The 21,882-nt window shown below is 61.5% G+C and overlaps 1 protein-coding gene across 2 annotated transcripts in view; it reads right to left on the reverse strand.

The window, feature by feature from the left end:
- Positions 1–5,377: 5,377 nt before the first annotated feature.
- Positions 5,378–21,882, reverse strand: part of IFFO2 (intermediate filament family orphan 2) — a 36,476-nt gene continuing 19,971 nt past the window's right edge. Inside the window, exons 2-9 of one of the 2 annotated variants that reach the window (XM_062190524.1) lie at positions 14,547–14,607; positions 12,730–12,825; positions 11,595–11,735; positions 10,271–10,410; positions 8,123–8,243; positions 7,916–8,008; positions 6,969–7,099; positions 5,378–5,774 (exon numbers count right to left, since the gene is read on the reverse strand). In XM_062190524.1, the coding sequence (XP_062046508.1) occupies positions 5,669–5,774; positions 6,969–7,099; positions 7,916–8,008; positions 8,123–8,243; positions 10,271–10,410; positions 11,595–11,735; positions 12,730–12,825; positions 14,547–14,607 (889 nt within the window). In that variant the 3' untranslated portion in view covers positions 5,378–5,668. The remainder of the gene's footprint in view (positions 5,775–6,968; positions 7,100–7,915; positions 8,009–8,122; positions 8,244–10,270; positions 10,411–11,594; positions 11,736–12,729; positions 12,826–14,546; positions 14,608–21,882) is intronic. The other variant, XM_062190523.1, reaches the window with a different exon arrangement.

Raw genomic sequence — 21,882 nt, forward strand, 5'->3', positions numbered from 1 at the left:
AATCAGCGGGGCCGTCTTGTGCAGCCTGCAAGAGCCAATAAGAGGGCGGGAATGGGACACGTGCTGAGGCTGGCGGAAGGCCCTGCTGCGCCCCGGCCTGGGTGAAGCTGGGTCTGGGCCATGTGCAGGTGGAATGCTGGACACTTGTCCGCCCCAGTCTCCCGGCCGCGCAGGGCCTCTGACCCTGGGACTGCAGCCCCGGGGACGGCCCTGCCTGCCCGCCTGCAGCTTCCTGGCCAGGGCCCAGCCGCCCTGCACCACCCGGCCTGGCGCGGGGCCAGCCAGCCTCCAGTTTGCAGGTTGCAGCAATGCAAACTAAAACTTGAGCAAGCCCACGCTTAGCCTTTCCTTCGAAGGTGTGGCCACGCGACCAGTTGTTCCTGCACCACCTCTTTCCCGCTGCTAGAGAAAAATTCGGGTTTCTCATGCAAAGTTTTTTGAACACTCAAAGGCTCCTAAACGTCGGATTTCTAAGTCTTCCCTGACCACAGGCCCTTGGAGACCCACTCTGTTCCTGAAGTTGTGCTGTGGCCTTCCTCGCCGGCTAGCTGGTCAGCTCTGCCTCTGGGTCCTTGACAGAAGGCTGGGCGAGTCCCATAGTCTCCGTGAGCTTCAGTTTCCTGGTCTGTAGAATGGGGTGGCGATGCCCGTCTCAGACCACCCCTTTTCCTCCAGGTAACACTATCTCGTTACACTTTGGGGAGCTGAAGTGTTCAGAGTGCAGAGGAAGGAAAGACAGCTACATAAAGAGACGGCAAAGGCAACTTGGAATGGGCAGCGGCCATTTCTCTTCTCTGGTGAAGACCCTCGTCAGGTGGACCCGTTCACACGGGAGCCATAGCACCCTGAATGTGGCCATGGACAGCCAGGAACGGGAACGCTGGGCCCCAGCAGCTCCAGAGTCCTAGGACGCTCTGGGGGAAGCTTGAGAAAGGGGGTCTCTGATGTGAACAGGACCTCACTTCCGAACCTGGCTGAGCCCCTTCTCAGTCACCACCTCTCTGGCCGGCTCTTTTCCTGTTTGTAACAATGTAACAACTCCTGCTTTGTCTCCTCCCAAATAGATTATCTGAGATGTGAATGTAACAAGTGATGTGAAATTTCCCTATTTACATTTTTCAAATTTTCATTTGCTTGCTTTTAAAAAAAGATTTATTTAGGGGCCTGTGCTGTAGTGTAGCAGGTAAAGCTGCCACCTGCAGTGCCGGCATCCCATGTGGGTTCAAGTCCCAGCTGCTCTACTCCCGATCCAGTTCTCTGCTATGGCCTGGGAAAGCAGTGGAAGATGGCCCAAGTGCTTGGGTCCCTGCACCCATGTGGGAGACCCAGAAGAAGCTCCAGGCTCCTGGCTTTGGATCAGTCCAGGTCCAGACATTGCAGTTCACACTGGGGTGTGAACCAGCAGATGGAAGACTTCCCTCTCTCTCTGCCTCTGCCTCTCTGTAAGAGAGAGAGGAGACACAGGGAGAGAGCTTTTCACTCTCCAAATGACTGCAACAGGCAGTGCTGGGTCAGGCTGAAGCCAGGGGCTCCATCCGAGTCTCCCACATGGGTGACAGGGACACAAGTACTTGAGCCACCACCTGCCACCTGCCGGGTGATTAGCAGGTGCAGAACTCCTTCGAGGCACTCCGATATGGGATGCAGGGGCCTCAAGCAGCAGCTTAACCCAGTGCACCTCAACGCCTGCTCTGATTTTCATTGTATTTGCAACACAGACAGAAACAGACACAGCGGGAGAGATCTTCCATCTGCTGGTTCACTCCCCACATGCCAGCAACAGCCAGGGCTGGGCCAGGCCCCAAGCCAGGAGCCCAGAAGCCAGCTGGGGGTTCAGATTTCCCTCTTGTCTCCCCGTTTGTTTTTGGTGCACCTGCCCCTCCTCCACCCACCACCGTCGCCCTCAATTAACAACGAGGACTTTGGGACAGTGGGTTAATGCCCTGGCCTGAGGCGCCAGCATCCCATATGGGCACTGGCTTGAGACTCGGCTGCTTCACTTCCCATCCCGCTCTCTGCTGTGGCCTGGGAAAGCAGTAGAGGATGGCCCAAGTCCTTGAGCCCCTGAACCCACATGGGAGACCTGGATGAAGCTCCTGGCTCCTGGCTTCAGATCGGCACAGCTCTGGCCATTGCGGCCAATTGGGGAGTGAACCAGCGGATGGAAGACCTCTCTCTCTCTCTCTGCCTCTCCTCTCTCTGTGTAACTCTTTCAAATAAATAAATAAATCGTAAAAAAAAAAAAAAAAAAAAAACGAGGACCGTCAATTCGAAGACATTTCACTTTATTTAAAAGAAGCCAATATACAGGATATAAAGGCATGATATTTACAACAGTACAGTAAACGGGGGCTTCCGGTAGGATCAGTAGTCTTTCCAGCAGTGGAGACCCCTCCCCGCGATGTTAGACCCAGCGGGCGGACAACAGCAACAGGTGTTGGGGGGGGTTACAATCAGGCAGATGCTGAAGTGTCCACAAGGGAGTGGGGGGAGCGTGGCCGGGGGGCCTCTTTAAGGGCTTGGGAGGGAGAGGAAATGGTGAGGGGTTTCCCCAGTACCCCCACCCGGCTCACCCCAGCCTGGAATTCTACTCGTGGAAAAGCCCCACTGCACAGAATCTGGTTCTACTCAGACCACCCCCACCTGCCGGCGCCCCAGACCCCCAGTCTAGGAGGGTGCCCTCACCGCCAGAGGCCGGGGTCTCAGGGGACGAGCCCGGGTCTGAGGAAAGCCCCTTGTCCCCAGCCCAGGGAAGAGGAAATGGGGTATCCGCCGAAGCCGCTCCCGCGTGTGCATGAGCAGGGGTGAGGCGGGGAGAGGGGCGCTGGCGGTGTCCACACCAGCGGCTACATGCACAGGTGCTCTGTCCACAGGAAAGCGCTGGGCTGCACAACTGCCTACCCTGGATTAAAAACCCCTTCCTTTCATAAAAATAGATGAGTCTCTTGCTTTATAAATAGATTACTTTTCACTTAAGTTACACCCTCGATTGCCCCTGCCCCAGCACCCTCGCCCCCCCATCCCAAGCCCAGGTGGTGTGACTCCCCCTACGGGGCACCTGCGCTCCACCCGCGCAGGCCTCCAGACACCCAGCCACGAGACAGCAAAATGCATTTGCTTGCTGATACGTTTTCTTCCGAGGTCAGAGGCTCAGAGGACACTGTGAGTGTGAGTGAGTGTGAGTGTGAGTGAGTGTGTTTCACAACCAGAGAGCAAAACGGATGCCCCTCTCCGTGCTCCTCTGTAATCCTCTGCTTGTCTAACACCTCCCACCCCCAGGATAGGAGCGAGGGAGCGGGCGGCGCAGGAGAGCCTGCGTGAGCGCAGTCCTGAAATACCAATGTCAATATGACACCGGGCTGAGAAGTAGAAAACCAAAACCAAGGATTTACAGCCTTATAAAGGATGAGCCGGGTCTGTCCTAGCGGGGCCGGGGGCTGCCCCGGCGAGCGCTCGGGTCTTTCTTGGCAAGTTGTGGGCTCATGGCGAGGGGACAAGCGGGGCCATCTGGCATTTAACTTAAAAAGAACTGAGCGGGACGGGAGTCGGCCAGGGGGAGACCCAGGAGCCAGCCCGGGAGGCAGGAGACGGCCACACCTGGCTCTTCCCACTTCCCCCTCCACGGGCTCCAAGTCCTCGCTCCCCAGGGGAGAGCGCATGTGCAAAGCCTGCAAGGAAGGAACCTTCTGGCCAGAGCCTCTCCCAGGCCATTTCCACACTCCCTGGACGGATTTGGAACACTCTGGTCCCCACAGACGGATGAGCTACAAATGCAAGGGAGACGGGGAAGGCGTTACCAGCGGCCCCACACCTCCACACACGCACAGCCCCCTGACTCCCTTCATACTACCGATGCGCCTGTCACCTTCCGGGCTGACTTGCACCCAACCCCCACCCCGTGCACCTGCCGCCCTCGGCCCTGGTCCGAGGAGACCCTGGGGACAGCCGCTTCCCTGCCCTCGTTTAAACGGAAAATCTTTTCAGCAGCTGAGGTCCAGGCCCAACTGGCTCTGATAACCTTTGGTTCAAATAAAAAGAAAACAAGAACAACGGTCAGCATCACGTGTGTCGGAACCCTGTAACCTTGACAACAAGGGCTGGGGAGTGGGAGGGGGAGGAAGGGCCCCTTCCAAGCCCAGGGTCCCTCCACGGACCTGCCCACCCAAGGAGCCTGCCTGGCAAACATGAGAGGCCCGACCGCCCCCCAGCAGAACAAAACAAAGGGGAAAACTCATGATAAAGGCCACCAAATTCTGATAAATATTACATCGCACGTGGCCCCTGACACATTCTCTCTCTACACATGGAACAGTATGTACAACGGGTTTAAGACTGCAGACACGTGGGCGACACGGAGGAAAGAGAAGGCCCTTAAAGGCTGAGGGTGCCTGGCAAGGGACACATGGAGGAGGGGGAGTGGGGCCCCCTCCTCTGCCTCCAGACAAGACAGTGGGGAGTCAGTCCTGGCCCTACGGCACATTTAGCTCCTCTCACCTCCAGAGGGCGCTCCTGGGCCAACGGAAACAAAAACCAGCCGTTACACCACTGCAGTGGGCACAAAAAAAAAAAAAAAAAAAAAAAAAAGGCCTGGGGAGACACTGGCTCAGATGATCTCCCCGTGCAAAGAGGTCCAAGTGGGCACAGCAGGGGTGGGCCTGACTCCCGGCTGCTGCTCTGCCAGGAGCCCTCACTGCCTCCCCCTGCCTCTCTGCTGCCGGCGGCCACCAGGGGCCGGCAGGGACCGGAGCTCGGCCGCAGGAGGGAGACGGTGCCAGGCCTGGCCCCTTCAGACTTTCTCACAGAGAACATCAAGTCATCAGGGCAATAAAAGAGCCCTCCCCACCCCCACCCCCAACCCCGCCGAGGTCCCAAAGCAAGCAGCTGAGCGGGCCGGGCCTCGCAGCAGCCTTGGCTCTGGCCCCTCCGCAGCCAGTGCTCACCCCTGGAGGCTGGGAGGGAGATCCCCTTGACTCCGGCCGCCTACCCAGCTCCAGGGGGACCCCGGGAGCCTGGGAGAGGGCCTGCCTTCCACCGTGAGATAAGGCAAGCTGCTTGTTGTGTTAGTTTTGTTTTGTTTTTGTTTTTGTTTTTTTTGCATAGTAGTTTGAACACAGTGAGGCTCCACCTCCTCCCACTGTGCCTTGTCCCTCCACTTCGCCCCTGCATCCAAAAAGAACATCAACATTGGTCTTCCCTCCCTCTCTGCCACTTCTCTCCGTGTCCGCTGAGTGAGAACATCTGGGAGGCCCCCCCACCCAGGCCTGGAAAGGTTGCGGGGCGGGGGGCTCACGGCTGCACAGGGCAAGGGAGGGCACCGCTCAGGCCGTGGGCGGGGGAGGGGGCAGCCGCCCACCCCTGCCGCCCCCTCCCGGCCCCGCCCTCCCCTTGAGTTTCGTATAAAAACCCCTGCTAGGAATAATTCTTTGGAGCTCAAAGTGGCTCAGCTTAAGGGAGAAGGCACAGTTCACACTGCATCTGGACAGAAGTCTGCGTTTGTCGTGTGGAGAACGATAGAAATTGACAGCACCATTCCTCGGGTGGTGACGGAGAAGGGCTCCGGGGTGGTGGTGGGGGTGCTGGAACGAAGCAGCGGTCCCTCAGGGCCTCCGGAGAAGGGGGGGCGGGGCCCCATCCCCAGGACCACCAGGCACGCTCGGGTCCTCGGTCATCAGCTGACCATGGGCTCCACGTCCGCCTCCCGCTCGAAGTCCTCCTGGATTTCGTCCGTGCTCCCAGAGTCGCTGCTGGCTACCGAGCTGGGCGATGGCGAGTTCCTGGGAGGCACAAGATGGGGGAGGGGGCATTCAGAGAGCAGCCAGGGCCCCCCCAGGGCGTTCAGGTGTGGGAAGGCTGAGCACCTGGGAGGGGTGCCACCCAGAGAGCTTGTCCTGGCTCCGCGGACCCCAGCACCGCCAGCCCCAGTCGGGCCCAGGTGTGCTGGTTTCTCAGGAGCCGGGGCCATGGGTCACGCCTGGTTCTTACTCCGGGACGACCTAGCCCAGGTCTGGGTGCAGAGCAGGCTCAGTCAATGACTCGAAGCCCAGAGGGAGGCCACCCAGGGGCGTGGCCGGCAACACCATGTGGAGAGTCCGGCTCCACCACGGTTCACCTGCCTGAGCGTCTGCTCCTGCATAAGGGTTGACCCCGGAGGGCTCTGGGGTCCCGGAGCCGAAGGCCGGCCAGGCTAAGCCGGGGCCGCTTACACGGAATCACAGCAAGAGGAGACGGCACAGGCAGGGGGCGCTCGTGCCTGGCGCCGGCCTTGTGCGTGCGTGAGCTCATGTGGTTGTCAGCGTGTCTGTGCCCCCGGCAAGGCTGGGTGTCCCGGGCAGGGGCTCTGTGTTGCTGAGCTGAGCTCAGTGCACACCAGGCTTCCGGGGCCAGACCCATCCAGCCCAGGCTTGGGGGATGGAAAAGGAAGGGAAATGGCTTCCTGCGGACACACAGGAGCCTGATCGGCCAGGGCGCGGGAGTGCCTCACCCGCCCCCCCCCCCCCCCAACTCGGCAGAAAAGGGTTAAAGCCACAAGGGCAGGGAGTCTGGCTGTTCTGCTCATTGCTGAATTCCCATGACCTTGCACATAGTAGGCACTTAATGGGTATCTGCTGAATCCATGGAGGGCGCAACAGTTATTGTGGGAGTTACATGGGGTTAGCTATGCAAGTCATCTAGCACATAGTAGGTGTGCTGATATCCTTTGGATGGATGAGTGAATAGATGGGTGGGTGGGTGAATGGGTGGATAGATAGGTGCATGGATGGAGAGATGGGCAGATGGATGGATAGATGATGGGTGGGCGGAGGGTGGGTAGATAGGTGGGTGGATGAATGGATGGATGGGTAGATGGGTGGATGGGTGGATGGGTGGATGGAGGGATGGGTAGGTGGCTGGATAGATGGGTTAGTTACAGCCCCAGAAATTCCCCCCAGGGACTCTACCCCCGGGCCCCAGGGAGCACAGGCCAGTACCTGTCTGCGGAGCCCTTGATGAGCCGGCGGCAGGTCTCCATCTGCACGTCCAGGCCCCGCTTCATGCTGCACATCTCCATGTACTCGTGCAGGTGCCGGTTCATGTCGCTCTTGGCTGTGGCCAGCTCCAGCTGCCGGGAAGGGACAGGGAGTAAGGGGGAGGACACCCTCCCTCCTCACTTCCTCCGTGGGGGCCCCAATGAGGCCACTGCTGAGCACGTGGCCCTCAGGACCCTGCCTCCCAGACATCAACCTCCCTCAGCCTCTGCTCGGCTCACTGGTCCCTACCCGCCTCCAGAACCAGTGTGGTCAAAGGGGAATGGTTGCTCGGCAACCCCAGAGGCAGCTGCTCTGATAAGCCCCACCCATTCTGATCACTGCACCACGCCCACGTCCCTAGGCTCCATAGATGTGATCAGAAACATGCTTGGGTCTCTGGCATGTCTCTGTCCCTTCTCCCTGGCCAGATGACTTCCTCCAGGGAAGGCCTGGGCTTCCTCCACCAGCAAGAACTCAGCAGTAACTCTCAGCAGGTGCAGGGGCCCAGAGCTGGAGGCAGCTGGCTAGCAGGCTGCTTCCTATCTGAGGCTTTGGGCCAGTTACCTGTTCTCTTAGAACCTCATCTCCTCCTCTGGACAGCGAAGGGGGCGGTAAGGATGGGAGGAAGGTACACTTGTAGTGGCCCAGCCACAGCTGCCACCCCCACCGCTCACGGGGACTCAGACATCCCAGGGCAGGCAGGAATCGCCACTCCCACTGTACAGCTTAGGAAACTGAGGCTCGGGGAAGGACGGGACTTGGCCAGCACCACGCAGGGAGCTGGCAGGGCCTCCCAACTCCCCAGTCCCAGGTTCACTCCACTCGGCTCACCCCTGCACACACAGGGGGCCCTGGATGCGCAGGGGTCTTTCTGTGTAGACTCCGCGGGTTCCCCCCCCGGACCTCACCTCGATCTGGCCTATGGTCTCCTGGTACTCCTTGTCTCGTGTCTTGAAAAAGGATTCCGTCTCATGAATCAAGTTGCCCAAGTTTTCCTCTTGCTGGGGAAACAGAACCAAGAGGAGGATTTAGCCTCAGGGGAGGGGGGGAGGGAGCCGATGGGTCGCTGGAAGTCCCAGCCTGGGCGGGTGGGCGGGCAGGCGCCGTGGGCTCACCTCCCCCTGCAGGTCCATGGACGGATTGCAATTGGCGAAATCCTCCCAAAGCAGCAGCGTGTCTTCATTCTCCTCCCATGTCAGGCTGTCACAGTCGTCATCAAAATCAAAGGTCTCCCGCCTGCAAGGTGACACGGAGGCCATCACGGACCCAAAGGGTCAAATGAACAACGCGGGGGCGGTGGCCACAGGGGACGTCTGTCTCATCCACAGAGCTTAACTCCTCTCGAGTGCTTGGGTGTTATTTATACAATTTTCCACGAACGTCTTTAAAGGCAGCAGGTTAATTCATGGGGACTAAAGTTCCCAAGTCCAGTGTCATGGTTTTTTTTTTCACTCCTCGAGCCCCTACGTGGAGCAAAGCCGTGGGCAGCCCCTTCTGTGGCACCACACTCCAGTTCACAGAGGAGGAGCGCTGAAGCTCAGCAGGAGTAACTCACACGTCCACGGCCCTCGGCCGGCTTGTAGCACAAGGTGGGGCTGCGAGCCCCCTCTTCTGTTTCCAGACACCGCCCCCCATCCCCGTGTCACCGAGCACAGACGGGCTGGGCTCTGGACCGGCCACAAGGCATGTGTAGAACTGCGGCACTGCCACCCTCAAGACAAGCCTTGCAGCGAGCAGTTTCTGTACCCATTGTACAGGTGAGGGAACTGAGGCTGTGGGGGCCCTTCTGGGTGAATCCAAGCTGGAAACTGGGTGTGAACTCACAGCCTGCATGGTTTCAGCGCCTCCCCCGCCCCTGCCATGGGCTAGACCTGGAACCATCCCAGGAGTCTCTGGTTACCCTCACTGGAGGGGACCTTCGCACTCATTCCAACCAGAACACCTGCTAACATAGGAAGGCTGAGGCTGAAGGGGTTAATGGCCTGACCTCCCCCCCCCCCCAAGGAAGCAGCGGCACAGGAGGGTGTGGCTCCACCTCTAGACTCCCATCCAAGGCCCTCCCCTCAACTCCCTCCCAGACCTCCTGGGCACAGTTCCCAAGCATCAGACAATGGTCTGAGTTGGGGACCCCTGGGCAGGACCCAAGGAAGAAGGAACTTCGGTAAGACGCTGTCTAGAGCGCCCCCTGGAGCCAGGTCGGGCTGGTTCCCTACCCAACAGCAGTTCCTGTGGGCGCCTGTAGGTGGCTCTGGCACTCCACGGATGGGAACCAGGGCTGGGGGAGCTTGAAGGGGGAGGCCTGGCCACCGCCCCTGGGGTGATCCTGTTCCTTGCATTCCATACTGGACTCCTGACTTCATTTCCTTCCCAGCTCAGGGACAGAGAGCCAGAGAGGACAGGGAGACAGTCAAGAGAGGGTCTTGGGAGCGGAGCCCCCAACCCAGGGTGGGGCTGGCCCGGGAAGCAGCAACGTAGCGAATTGCTCCTCCTGGCCTCGGTCTGAAGCCCAGAAATGGACTGGGATCGAAACAAAACCCTGCCCTGACATGGACACATCATTCCAGGGATTCCCTGGAACTGGCGGGGGGAGAGGCCAGGGCCCCACCTAGCGTGGTCAGGGCAGCCCTGCCGAGGAGGGGGATGGGGGGGAAATCTCCAGATAATCAGAGCATTTTACTTTCGAACTTAGGCAGCTTTACACCCAGGCAAATCCAATCAGACACTGAACCCGACGTGACCCTCGGCACTCAGGCACCCACTGCCGCGGCACCTGCTCTTGCTGGCTCTGATCACAATGCTCTTTCTACAGGAGGGGGCCATGGCCGGTGCAGCCCCCGGACTCAGCTCTCGGCCATGCCCCGCCACAGCTCAGCCCACCCCTGGTCAGCTTAATAAGCCTCTGGGGTCATGGTGAGAACAGGGGTGATGATGTCCTCAGAGAAGCCGTGAACCCAGCTGGCCTGGGGTCTCCTGGGCGTCAGCCCTGTCTCAGGCAAAGGCAGGCCCCAGGCAAGCTCCAGAAAGCCTGGACTTAGCCAGTGGTCATTCTCAAAAGCCCCCCTCATCAGCAAAAGATGGAGTGGGGAGCGGAGAGATGTCAAAAAACAAACCAATGGCCCAGCGTGCCTGATTACTCGGGCTTCCAAGCAAAGCTAAAAACACAAAACCTCCCCTGTGGTTGAAATGTTGAAAACACAACCCAATTCTTCCAGAACATTCTGCCGGCCCAACCAGACCCACGTGCGGCCGTGCGGGGCACTCACAGCTGGTTAAACATGCGCTTCATCTCGTCCGTGATGTTCATGGAGCCGACCTCGTCGTCCGAGAACCGGTTCACCTCCCCGTCCTGCTCTGAGAGGTCATCGTCCGAAGCCACCTTCCGCTCTTTCTTTTTGGGGACCACCTGAACCGGAAAGGGAGAGACGGAGGTCGGTGGGGGGCTTGGCTGGGAGGCAGGGCGGGGGTGGGCCGGGAAGGGGGCCGGCAGCCCACGGAATGGATGGAGCGTGGCTGGGCCAGCCACTGCCAGGAGAGACGTGCGGTCCTCTACGAAGCAGGCGGCGTTAGCAGGAAGCGTGAGGCGGGAGACATGCAGCGTGGGGGACGCGGACGGCCCGGACCCTTCACCCCGGGAGGCCTGGCGCCTGGGCTGCGCAGCCCACCCCTTCCCCAGAGAAGCAGAGCCGCTGACCAGACCAGGACACAGAGACGCCAGCCGGCCAGCCAGACAGCGCCCCCGGGCACGGCGGCCCGAGCTCCACCAAGCGTCCACTCCGAGCAGCCACGACGCGAGCGAATGCAGGTGGCGTCCACCCCTGCCCCTGCCCCACCGCCGCCACCTCCTGGCAGGCGTGCAGTGAGAAGGCAGGGGACGCCCCGGTCTCGCCCAGCTCTGCGCAATCACACACGGAAAGCACCGACACACCGTCCGGCCCTTCGCTCAAGCCAAAGCCACACCACAACCCGGAAGTCAGGAGGCGGCCTCTGGAGGCCACACAGTCCTGGGGCCAGCACCCGCCAGGGGACCACCTCGCCGGCGCACCCAGCCCCCTTCTCTCGGGGGCACCCACACTCGCAAGTGCCCGGGGCGCTCAGTAGACCAGGGGATGAGAACCAGCCGAAGGCAAACAGCGCCTCCATCAGCCCCTGAGGCCCAGCTGCCAGGGCTCAGGCCAGCTCCTCCAGCTCAAACCCCTAGCCTGGCCAGGGTCCCTCAGCATGGGGACACCGCCCAGTCCCGGCACTCAGAGGAAAAGACAGGAAGTGGGGCAGCGGACGCAGCATGGGCTGGAGCATGGGCCCTGGAGGCTGGGGAGACCTGACCTAGCCTGGCTCTGCCTCTGCCTTCCAGGGGCACAGCACAGCACCCCGGGGGTCCGTGTCCTCGGCCACAGGACAAAGCAGTCAGACTGGACAGGGCAGGTCCAGGACCTAGACGTCCCTGCGGAGGCGCTGCCTCTGGGGGCGGGGGTGGGGGAGTGAACGGGGCGTGGAGGGAGCGGCGGGGGGGGGGGGGGGGGCTGTCCTGGGAGGGCTGTCCTGGGAGGGAGGGCGGCCGGCGGCTGGTGAGCGGGGCAGCCTGGTCACCTGGAAAATCTTGGACACGTCTTCCGAGTTCCGCTGCTGTGCGACATCGCACAGCTTGGCCGTGATATCGATGCGGCGGCAGATGTCCATGTCCACCTTCATGGCCTTTTCTTGGATCTTTGTGTCCAGGTCTGTCATGGGCTGCAGGGAGGACAGCAGGGGTTACGTGAGCAGGGGCGGGGAGGGGAGCAGGAGGGGGGTGGGCTGGGGGGAGGCCGAGAACTCTGGAACCTTCTGTAGGGGCGTGCGGGGTCGGATCTGTGCTGCTCGGGGTGGGGAGGGGTGGGGGGCCTTGAGAGTGACACCGTGGGAGCGTGGGAGCGTGGGAGCTGGTCTCCCTGCAGCCCGGAGGCGCCTCGCCTCAGCACACGCAGACCAGTGTCCGTCGCCGTTAGAGCAAAGAGAAAGACAACACAGCGCCTTCCTGCCTGCCGGGCCCCACCTGTCCCCACAGTGGTGGCAGCCAAGGCAGCTCTCTCCCCTGGACTCCACCCCCAGCTGCCAGCGGTGGGGGGTCTCCTCCCCTGGCCCCCAGAGGCTTCTGCCATCCACGCCCACCACACCCCCTGAGCACCAGCCGCCGCAGACTGTCACCACAGTGCCCGTGGTTCCGGGGGCTGTCCCCAGGGACCGTCCACTGGCTGAAGGTCCCCACAGCTCCCTACCCCACCGATACCCTGGAGGCTTCCAACTGCCCCAGGGACACACGCAGTGGCCTCCCCTGGTTTTCCAAAGCGCTTCTGTGGCAGGCAGCTGGCCCTGGGGCAGAGGGCCCCAGGCCAGCACTGACCAGACGGCAGCCAGCCCCCGAGCCCCCGCCCCCCATCACGGCCCAGCCCCGCTCGGCCCCTGGGAGCGAGGCGGATCCAGTCGGAGCGAGTGAGCGCACGCACGTCGAGGGCCCAGGCGGGCGGGCAGGATGGGTTAAGCGCAGGTTAATGCATCTCTCCTCAGACCCAGACGGGGAAGCGGACACGGGCGGGGCGGGGAGGGCGCCTGGTCTGGATGCATCCGTATCATCGTTGCGGTCAAACGCAGCCAGCCAGGACTCTAACTAGAAGCCGAGCTCCTGAGTGAATGAAGCATTTTGCATGATGGGCGTGGCGGGGGGGTGACGCCTGGCGGCAGCACTTACATCACTCATGAGCCCCTTAAACACCACCAGCTCGGCCTTGAGCCGCTCTATCTTCTCGTTCATCTCCTCCTGGATGGCGTCGGCCTCCTGCGCTGCCTGCGGGGACGGAGATGGGGAAGCTTTAGAGAAGCCGGGCAGCCCGGGGGGCGGGGGCTCCGGACGGCTGCGACCAGAGCCCTGGGCACCGATGTCCAACCAGGTGGGGCGGCTGCAGGCCAGGGAAGGGTCGCCAAGGGTCTTGTCCCAGCCTGGCTCCCCACGGAGCCCTACTTATGCCTAAAACACTTTTCAAAGGCTCATTTATTGCAAGGAAAATGTCATGCTGTTTTTAAGAGAAAAGCGTGACTAAGTGGTCAGTGGGCAGTCAGGCCTCCACGGCTGAGCCTTCTGCATCCACAGGTCCAACCAACCTGGACCAAAAATATGCCAACCCAGGGCAAGCGCTTGGTGCAGTGGTTAAGGTGCTGCTGGGGACACCACACCCCACATTTGAGTGGCTGGGTTCAAGTCCTGGCTCCATTTACGATCCCAGCCGCCTGCGAATGTGCGCCCTGGGCAGTGGCAGGTGGTGGCTCCAGCACTTGGGCCCCTGCCACCCATGTGGGAGACATGGATGGAGCTCCAGGCTCCCGGCTTTGGCCGTGCTCGGCTCTGGCTGTTACGTTTGGGGCAAGGAACAAGCAGATGGGACATGTCTCCCTCTGTCTCTCTCTGCCTTTCAAGTGAAAAAAAATTTTTTTTGAATAAAAAATTACATCTGTATTGAGTACGTACATTTTTCTCTTGTTATTATTTGCTAAACAGTACAGTGCAACACTATTTGTACAATGTCCACGCTGTATTAAATGTTGGAAACAATGGAGAGATGATGTATTCAGGAAGATACGAAGGTTATATGCAAATACATTTTACATAATGGACTTGAACACTGCTGATTTCAGTATCGCCGGGGTCCTGGAATCACACCCTCGTGGATACCAAAGAAGGGTGGATGTTAAAATATTAGGCTCCACATAACACTGCCCAAACGCAACATGGTTGCGCATCAACCTAATATACCCATCTGAGTATACTGATGGGGGCTATGGAGGGCAGGGGGCTGCCCAGAGAAGACTAGAAGGACCCTCACCAATTCATCCACCGGGGAGGGGTAGAGCCGGAGGTGGATTTTTAGTGTCTACCTTGCACTTTTCTGAATTTTCCAAATATCCCGCCACGAGCATGCAAGGTTTGTAGACGGAAAAGGATTTTCGTTGTAATAAAAAGAAAGGGGACGCCATCCTTCACTTTCCCCACACACATCACCATTTTAATCCACCTCTAACCTTCTTAGGCAATAAAAGCTTTCAATCTCAGAAGCAGGTTTTAAAGATTTTTCTTTGAAATACCGGTTCCCCCCTCCTCGTGGGGCTCCCATCTGACTGAGAGAGCAGAGGCTGTGCGGGCGGCACAGCAGGTGGTGAGAGTAGCAGGGCAGCGCCTCCAGACGGAGCTGCAGAGGGGATGCCCTCCACGGCAGTGAGGTCTGCTCCAGCTGGGTGCTCCCCAGGGGACCCGCGAGCTGAGGGGACCGCTTAGTCCAACCCCAGGCAGGGAGCCAGAGGCCAGAGAGGGAGTGGCCGGCCTCAGGGCAGCCAGCGAGCTGGGGGCAGCCGCAGGACTGGAACCCCGGCTCTCCAGCTCTCTGAGCTTGTCTGCAGCCCTGGAGCAGGGGCCTCCGCAGGACACAGTGCACAGCAGGTCACCCACGTAGAGGCTGCACCGGAAACCCCTCCTGCCTCGGAGCCCCTCCGGCCGGCCCCTCCCAGGGCTCTTACCTCCTGCAGCGTCTCCACCATGGCCTGAAGGTTCATGCGCTTGGCCAGCTCCTCCTCCCACCTGCAAAAGCCAAGGACAGATGCTCAGATGGCGACTTCCCCATGCCAGCCCTCAGACACGACCCCAGCACCCACCCTGGGCCTGTGCTGGGTGAACCCATCCCTGCGTCCCCCCTGGGGCTCCCAGCTAGGGAGGCACTGATGCGTAACACCAGGGGGCGACAGTGCCGCCTTCGCAGCATGAACATGGTATCTAGGGAGACAAAGGCAGGAGGGGACCACTCCCCACCCCCAACACACGGGTGGCCCATGGCTGTGCAAGGGCAGCGGCAGGAGGGGAGCTGGCCCTCGGGGGACCAGGCTGCAGCTTTTGGGCTCGGCGATGCTCCCACGGGAAGCAAACCTTCACTCTGCTCAACACTCCAAGCTTGGAGTCTATTCGTCCTGTAGCCCACCCCAACCAGCTCAGAAATCTCCTGCACAGGAGCTGTTATCCCATTTCACAGATGGGGAAGCCAAGGCTCAGGGAGACTCAATGTCTCGCCCAAAGGCACATGGCCAGTCAGCGTGCTGGGCTGGGATTCAAGCCCGGGCCTGTTTTATTCCATCAAAACAAAGCCCAGTAAAACAGCTTTCGTTTCTTTCAAGTTTGCGACAGGCCGGGCCCTGGTCCAAGGGTCATTCCATGCAGGCACAGTGGCTGAGCGCGAGCAGGGAAGGACGGAGGGGAGAGGGCACAAGAGGACTCACAGGGTACCCCCAGCGTGAACCGCAGGGCAGGCGGCTGGGTGACAGTGACTGACAGTGACGACACCAGCCCTTCTGTACTGAGATGTCCTTTGTACCAGGCACCTTTCTCCCCCAGGCAATCCAATCCTCCCACCAGCCCCACACACGGATGCTACCGTAGACCTGGGCTGCAGATGGAGAAGTCGAGGCACAGAACCCCTGCCCTGGGTGGGGTGGGGTGGAAGGTGGAGCCAGGACTCAGCCCCCGGTGGGCAGGCTCCAGGCCAACAGCTAGGAGTCCCCTTGCGGGCTCCCCAGAGACCCAGGAGCCATGGAGCCCCGCTCTCCCCTCCAGCCCGCCCCCGCTCCGTCCTGGGACAGACAGCGCAGCTTCTGTCTCCTCCCCCCGCGCAGCCCTCCCTACATGGCCGCGGAGCAGGAAGGTCTGGAAGCCTCCTAGGATGCAGTCGGGGCAGCTAAAAATAGGCCAGAGGGGAGGAATGGATGCAGAGTCGGTGATGTCACCGGCTTTGGGAAATGAGAGAAAACGGGCACTGTTTGCACACACAGAGGAAAGGTCCTTCCCTCCCCCACACGTGACGGCCGGCCCTGGTGGGGGCTCCTGAATTACACCCACGCTCCCTCTCCCGTGCTCTTCGGCTGTTGCCAGCCCTGACCATCGCAGCCAGGCCTGGGTCCGCCGTGGGCTCTGGGGTCCGGACCTAGGGACCCAAGAGGCTGTGGCTGGGGCTGCTGCCAGGGCTGAGACACAGAGGAGGCTAAGGAGGGGCAGGGGGGGAGTCTCAGGGCCTGTCCCGGGCTGGCCCGCCCTCCTGGATGCCCGTCGTCATCATACAGAAGGAGACACTGAGGCCCAGAGTGTAGTCATTTGTCCAAGGTCACCCTATACATCAGACGCAAGGCTCAGAGCCCAGCCCCAGGCCACCTCTCACCAAGGCCAGGCCTAAAGGGGGTGGGGGTGGGACAGGTAGGCGAAGTGGGGAGAAGTTCCCAGGCCACGCCCCCGCCCCACCCAGGGGGCACCTGGACTTCCCTCAGGGAGCCCAGGGGCCCAGAACACGCCTTCCCATGCTGACTCATCTCCTGGCCTCGCTGGCAGCAAGAGGGGCTGGGGGCTCGGTGCCCACGCCGCTGAGCGGGCGCAAGGGAGAGCTGGAGGAGTGCTGGCTACAGCTGGCTGCTGGGGCAGGCTCCATGCTGTGTCCTGCGGCAGGGAAGGGGCAGCTGGCATGGACACGAGTGCCCGGCTCAGCTCACCGACACGCGGGCCCCCATCCCTGAGACGGGCCTGGTGAACGAGGCACAGCATCGCCTCGCCTTCCCTGTGAGCAAGTGGCGCGGACAGACCCACTGCACAGATGGAGAAAAGGAGGCCCAAAGAAGGAAGCAGACCTGCACGGCGCCAGCCCAGGGCGCGAACGCGAGCACGTGTGTTGGCTCTCTAGACACGGCAACAGCGACGGGTTCCTGGCGGACACAGTCTGGGACCTTGTACGGACACATCATCTGCTGGAATGTGAACTATTAACCCTCTCAGGACAAGGTGCTTACCCAAACCCATGCAGCAGACGAGGGAGCTGAGGTTCGGGGGAAGTCACTGGTCTGAGGGCACACAGCCAGCAAGCAGGGAGCCGGGACGCCAACCTCACCCCCGTTCCAAGGCAGTGATTCTGCAAGGTGCACGGAATGGCCCGGCCATCTGGTTACCGTGCAAACCCTGATGCTGCAGGTCTGGGGTGCGGCGCAGCAATTCGGGAAGCCAGGCTCTGCACTCCCCTCTCCACCATCTCGGGGCCACTCCTCCCCTCCACCAATGTTTCCCGAGCTGTACCCCAGGGGTGAGCGTACACGGATGGTTTCCCTTCGTGGACGTTTTATTTCCAAAGCTGAGCAGGCTCACCTGCTTGCCTGCTCCCAGGGGTATGAGAACAGCAGCCAGGCGGGGAAAACCTGGCTCAGCCGGCTCCTGTGTTGACAGTACGGAAGAGCTCTGCCCTTCAGCAGCTCCGGGGGACGGGACGGAGAGCCAGATGGGTGATGCATTTCTCAAGGCATCCTGGACACCCCACACTCACTGCGATTCAGCCCAGAGCCAGGGAGCGCCCAGCTTCACCGAAAACTGGTCAGCCGAGGTGCCGGCTGTGAGATTTCCACACCTGCCTCCCAGACACCGGCTGTCCCTGACCTGGGGCCACCCATACAGTGAGGTTTCGGAGGGATCAGCCTCAACAAGGCCCCGGGCAGCTCTCCCACCAAGAGGGCACGCCCCCACTGGGGGTCAGGGGCTGCGGCTTCGCCATCCCCCCTTCCAGCGCCAGCCCACGGCTGAGCCAACGACTTGTCCAAGGTCACCACAGCCAGGCGTGGCAGAGTGAGTCCCAGCCCAGGTCTGGCCAAATCTAACCTCTGCGCCCCCCGGGGCAGAAAGAGCTGCTGGGCTCACAGGGGCGGGCAAGGGCAGAAGGCGGGAAAAGACCACCTTGGGGGCAGGAGCATGGGTTTCCTCCACAGTTTCCAGAAGCTGTTCTGTCAGGTGGAGAGGGAGGGGCCCATCCGGTCTCTCTGCAGGGTGCCTTCAAGCAGGACCCCCCCCACCACCACACACAGGCACTGAGCTGGAAAGCTCCAGAGAACGCTCCACCCCCATTTTACAGATGGAACAATGAAGGCCCTGAGCACTAGGACAGCCATCGTGGCCTGAATCCTCCAGGCCGCCCCTGCCCACCCTCAACCAACAGCTGCCAACACGAGCAAGTTCCCCAGTGCTGGGGGAGGGGAGAGAGTGGAGGGGCATCTGTGGATGACCTGCAGGCTGCTGTCCACCGTGTTAGCCACTTACACCTTCGCACATATAAAACATCCCGTAGTCCCCCACCAAGGGCCTGGCTCTGGGGTGGCAGGCCAGGAAACAGAGGCTGGGCCTCCTGAAACCCCCGCCCTCCTCCCGGCCTGAGAGGTCACCTCTCCCCAAGCCTCTGTATCTGCGCCCACTGTGCAGGCTGGAGCCCCAGGTCCCAGGTCTCACCCTCCCAGGTGGCCTGGCGCTGGTGCCGCCTCCACCTCTGTCTCCCAGACGCCAGGGTCTGCGGGCACCGACCTCAGGAGGTCTTGGGCCCCCTGTGCCCTGGTTAGACAGGGCAAGGAGGAAGCTGGGAAGAGAGGCACAGGGGAGCAGCCGGGTAGGGTAGGAGCACTGGCTACCCAGCCGCACCCATGCTCCCCACCGGGCACGTGGTAAGAGTCAGGCATGTGGCTAAGGGATCTGTGGAATGAATGAATGAGTCCAAGCTGCACACAGCCCTGGGCCCCCTCCCCCACAGCATCCCAAGCCTTCCCTTCCTAGGCTGGGGGCTCCGGGAGCCAAGTTCCCAGCACTGCCTCTCCAGGGAGAGGCCAGGCCAGGGGGAGGGGCGGCCGGCAGGAAGCAGGCAGGGAGAGGGAGAAACAGCTTCCCCATCCCGCAGCCCACAGCCCTGGGGCCAGGGAGCAGAGGCTGGGATGTCAGGACAAAGAGAGCGCAGGGAGAGGAAATGACTCCACACAGCCGCTGAGATCTGGGGCCACCACCGTCTTGGCAGAACCAGTGGGGGCACTTGGGGACAGCAGGGGGAGACAGGAGCGGGCAGCCACCGACCAGCCAGATGTGGTCCCCCCCCCCCCCCGCATTCCTGAGGTGCCTCTGCTGGGACCACGTGTGGGAGGAACCGGCTCAGCTGGCTGCTGGGAGGAGGGGTGGGCGGCTTTGACGCCAGCCCCCGCCCCCACCCAGCACTCAGGCCAGTGCTCCCCCTCCCCCGGCAGCTCAAGGGGACACTCAGGCCCGCAGAGAAAGAGCCCACAAAGCCAGGCCTACACAGAGGGGCGGAAATGCACGCTGAAGTCACTGGCAGAGGGGCTGACTCACAGATCTCTCACTTCCTGTGCCGGCCGCAGGAGGCGCAGGAGGCACAGGAGGCTCTGTTGTGGCTCCAGCGCCGGGCTGGGGCACGCAGGATCAGGGCCCCGGGAACAGCCTGGGGCCAGAGTCCTGAGACTCCTGGGCAGGAAGAGACCTGGCCTTTGCCAGCTGTGCGACCTTGGGCAAGTCAGTGACCCTCTCTGGGCCTCGGTCCCATCTGTGAGGTGGGACACACATCACCTCCTTTTGAGAACCACATGAGAGGGATGGTGTGGGTGACAACACCCAGTCCTGTCGCAGGCACCCAGCAGACAACGGAGGCTGGGCAGCTCCCAGGGAATCTCAGGGCCAGAGAGAAAGAGAGCTGGGAGGAGCCATAGGAGTGTCCCCACCTAGCCCACGAAGGCCAGCGGCTGGCACGCCCAGGCCGACTCACTCAGGTGAGGCTGGGCTAGAGCCATCAGTGGACAACTTCATTCCGGGCCAAGCGTGGGCCTGGCCCCTGGCAGAAGGCAGGTGCGGGGGACAGAAGCCTACTTCCTGGCAGGCTGACAGCTCGTGGCCCCAGGGAGCTCACACCCACTGCAGCAGGGCCGGCCAGCAGTGGGCTGGAGCCTGTGGCTCTGACCACAGGACACGTGGCCAGGCCGCCGCTCCTCAGCTCTGCGTGCCCACCTGCAGGTGCACGGAGGTGCCCCCCGGCCTTGCCCAAGACCTCTGAGCAGAGCGTTGTCTGGAACTGTCTGGAAGAGGCTGGGCACACAGGCATGGCCGGGAAGACAGAGAACCCGGCACCACCAGCGCTGATACCAGGCTCGCTGCAAAGCTCTGCCTCCTGGATTTCTCCTGCTTGCCGAGCTGGGAGCCTCCCCCCCCCCCCCCCCAAGATGTCAGCTCCGGGAAGGCCCAAGCAGGCGGCGAGCAGGCGAGGCTCCCCGACCCTCCCGCTGACCCTGCTCACCCAGCCCCAGCTCCCCGCGGGAATCTCGGGGATCATCACCAGCCTCCCGCCTGCAGGCACCTTGCCATCTGATCCCGGGCAGGTGCGCATCGCGGCCATGCCCCCCAGAGCCCAGCTGCCCAGCCGCACTCCGCAGCTCGCAGGAGGAAACACAAATTAAATGCCAACTGATTGTCTCCGCAGAGGAGGTATTAATTTAATGTGCACACTTAACCAGGGCAGCCGAGTCCATTACAGGCGGGCGGTAATGGCCCGGGCAGCCGGAGCACAGGCTGTGAGCTGGTGATGGGCACCGTGCGAGTGTACCCCCCCACCCACCACACTGCCACCTGCCCAGACGGACACCCAGGCCTCCTCTCCACCTGTAACAGCGGCCTCAGCCAGGGGTCCCAGAGGGCCAGGTCTCTGCAAGCTGCCCAGCGGGCAGGCTGGGGTCCAGGGTGCTCGGGGAAGCACACTGAGTGGGAGAGGGCCTTGGGGCTGTGGCAGTGACCCCAGGCAAGTCCTCCCAAGGGCCCTGGCCTCAGTCTCCCCACCTGCAACATGATCTCCCAGAACCCCCCTGGCCAGGACATTTGCCATATGTAGACCCTGGGCATTGTTCCCACTGGAGCCCAAGACCAGGCGACAGCCCCAGGGTCACCAGCTCCAGCCCTGCTCTCCTGGGTACACCAGGCCTCTGCCCCCTGGGTTGGCTCCAGCCACTCCCTCAACCCTCTCACATACAGCTCCTGAGGGCTTGCCCCAAGCCGCGCAGCAATGCAGAATCAAAGGTTACAGGCAGTGGGAAAGCTGTGGAGGATGGCCCAGGTCTGTGGGCCCCTGCACCTGCGTGGGAGACCCAGAAGAAGCTCCTGGCTTGGGGCCGGTCCAGCCCTGGCCATTGCAGCCATTTGGGGAGTGAACCAGCAAATGGAAGACCTCTCTCTCTCTCTCTCTCTCTCTCTCTCTCTCTCTCTTTCTCCCTCTTTCTCTCTAACTCTGCCTTTCAAATAATTTTTTTTTTAATCTTAAAAAAAAAAAAAAAGATATAAGCAGGAGGTCTGCTAGCCAGGGTCCACTTCAGAGTGCCGGAATTCGATTCACAGCTCCTGATTCCAGCTTCCCATGACGAAGATCTTGGGAAGCAGGATGGATGGCTCAAGTGACTGGGTCCCTGCCACCCACCAGGGAGACCTGGATTGCATTCCCAGCTGATGTGTCCTGAGCCCAGCCCCAGCCCTGGCCATGGTGGGCATTCGGGGAGTGCACCATTAGATGGCGGCTCTCTCGTCCCTTCTCTCTCACTCAAAGTACAAATTTAAACACACACACACACAGGTTACAGGCATCTCTGCCAACCCCACTAGGAAGGGCAGGCAAACGGAGAAGCCGTCTGCCGCGTGGTGGTCCCGGAGGGCCTGCTCTCTCGAGGTAGGACCTCAGCTCCCACCTCTGTCTGATCGGGTAGCAACCCTCCCCTGCAGGACTCATGGACAAGCGGGCTCAGACGAGGCACAGGGCGCCCTGAGTGGACACCGGCCGTCCTCGCCCTGGCTGTCCTCCCTTACGGGAAGCAGAGGCAGCTGGGCGGGCCAAGGTCCCCACCACCAAGGCAGGGACACGGCCGCACCCTGCCCTGACCCTCTGGGGGATCCGGAAGCAACTGAGCAGCCGTGGCAATGAAATCAGCTGCTGAAGAATTCTCCCAGTGGGGAGGTGCGAGCCGGGGCAGCGGATGGGCAGTG

The sequence above is a fragment of the Lepus europaeus genome, chromosome 5 (assembly GCF_033115175.1).
Source record: "Lepus europaeus isolate LE1 chromosome 5, mLepTim1.pri, whole genome shotgun sequence".
Lineage (NCBI taxonomy): Eukaryota > Metazoa > Chordata > Mammalia > Lagomorpha > Leporidae > Lepus > Lepus europaeus.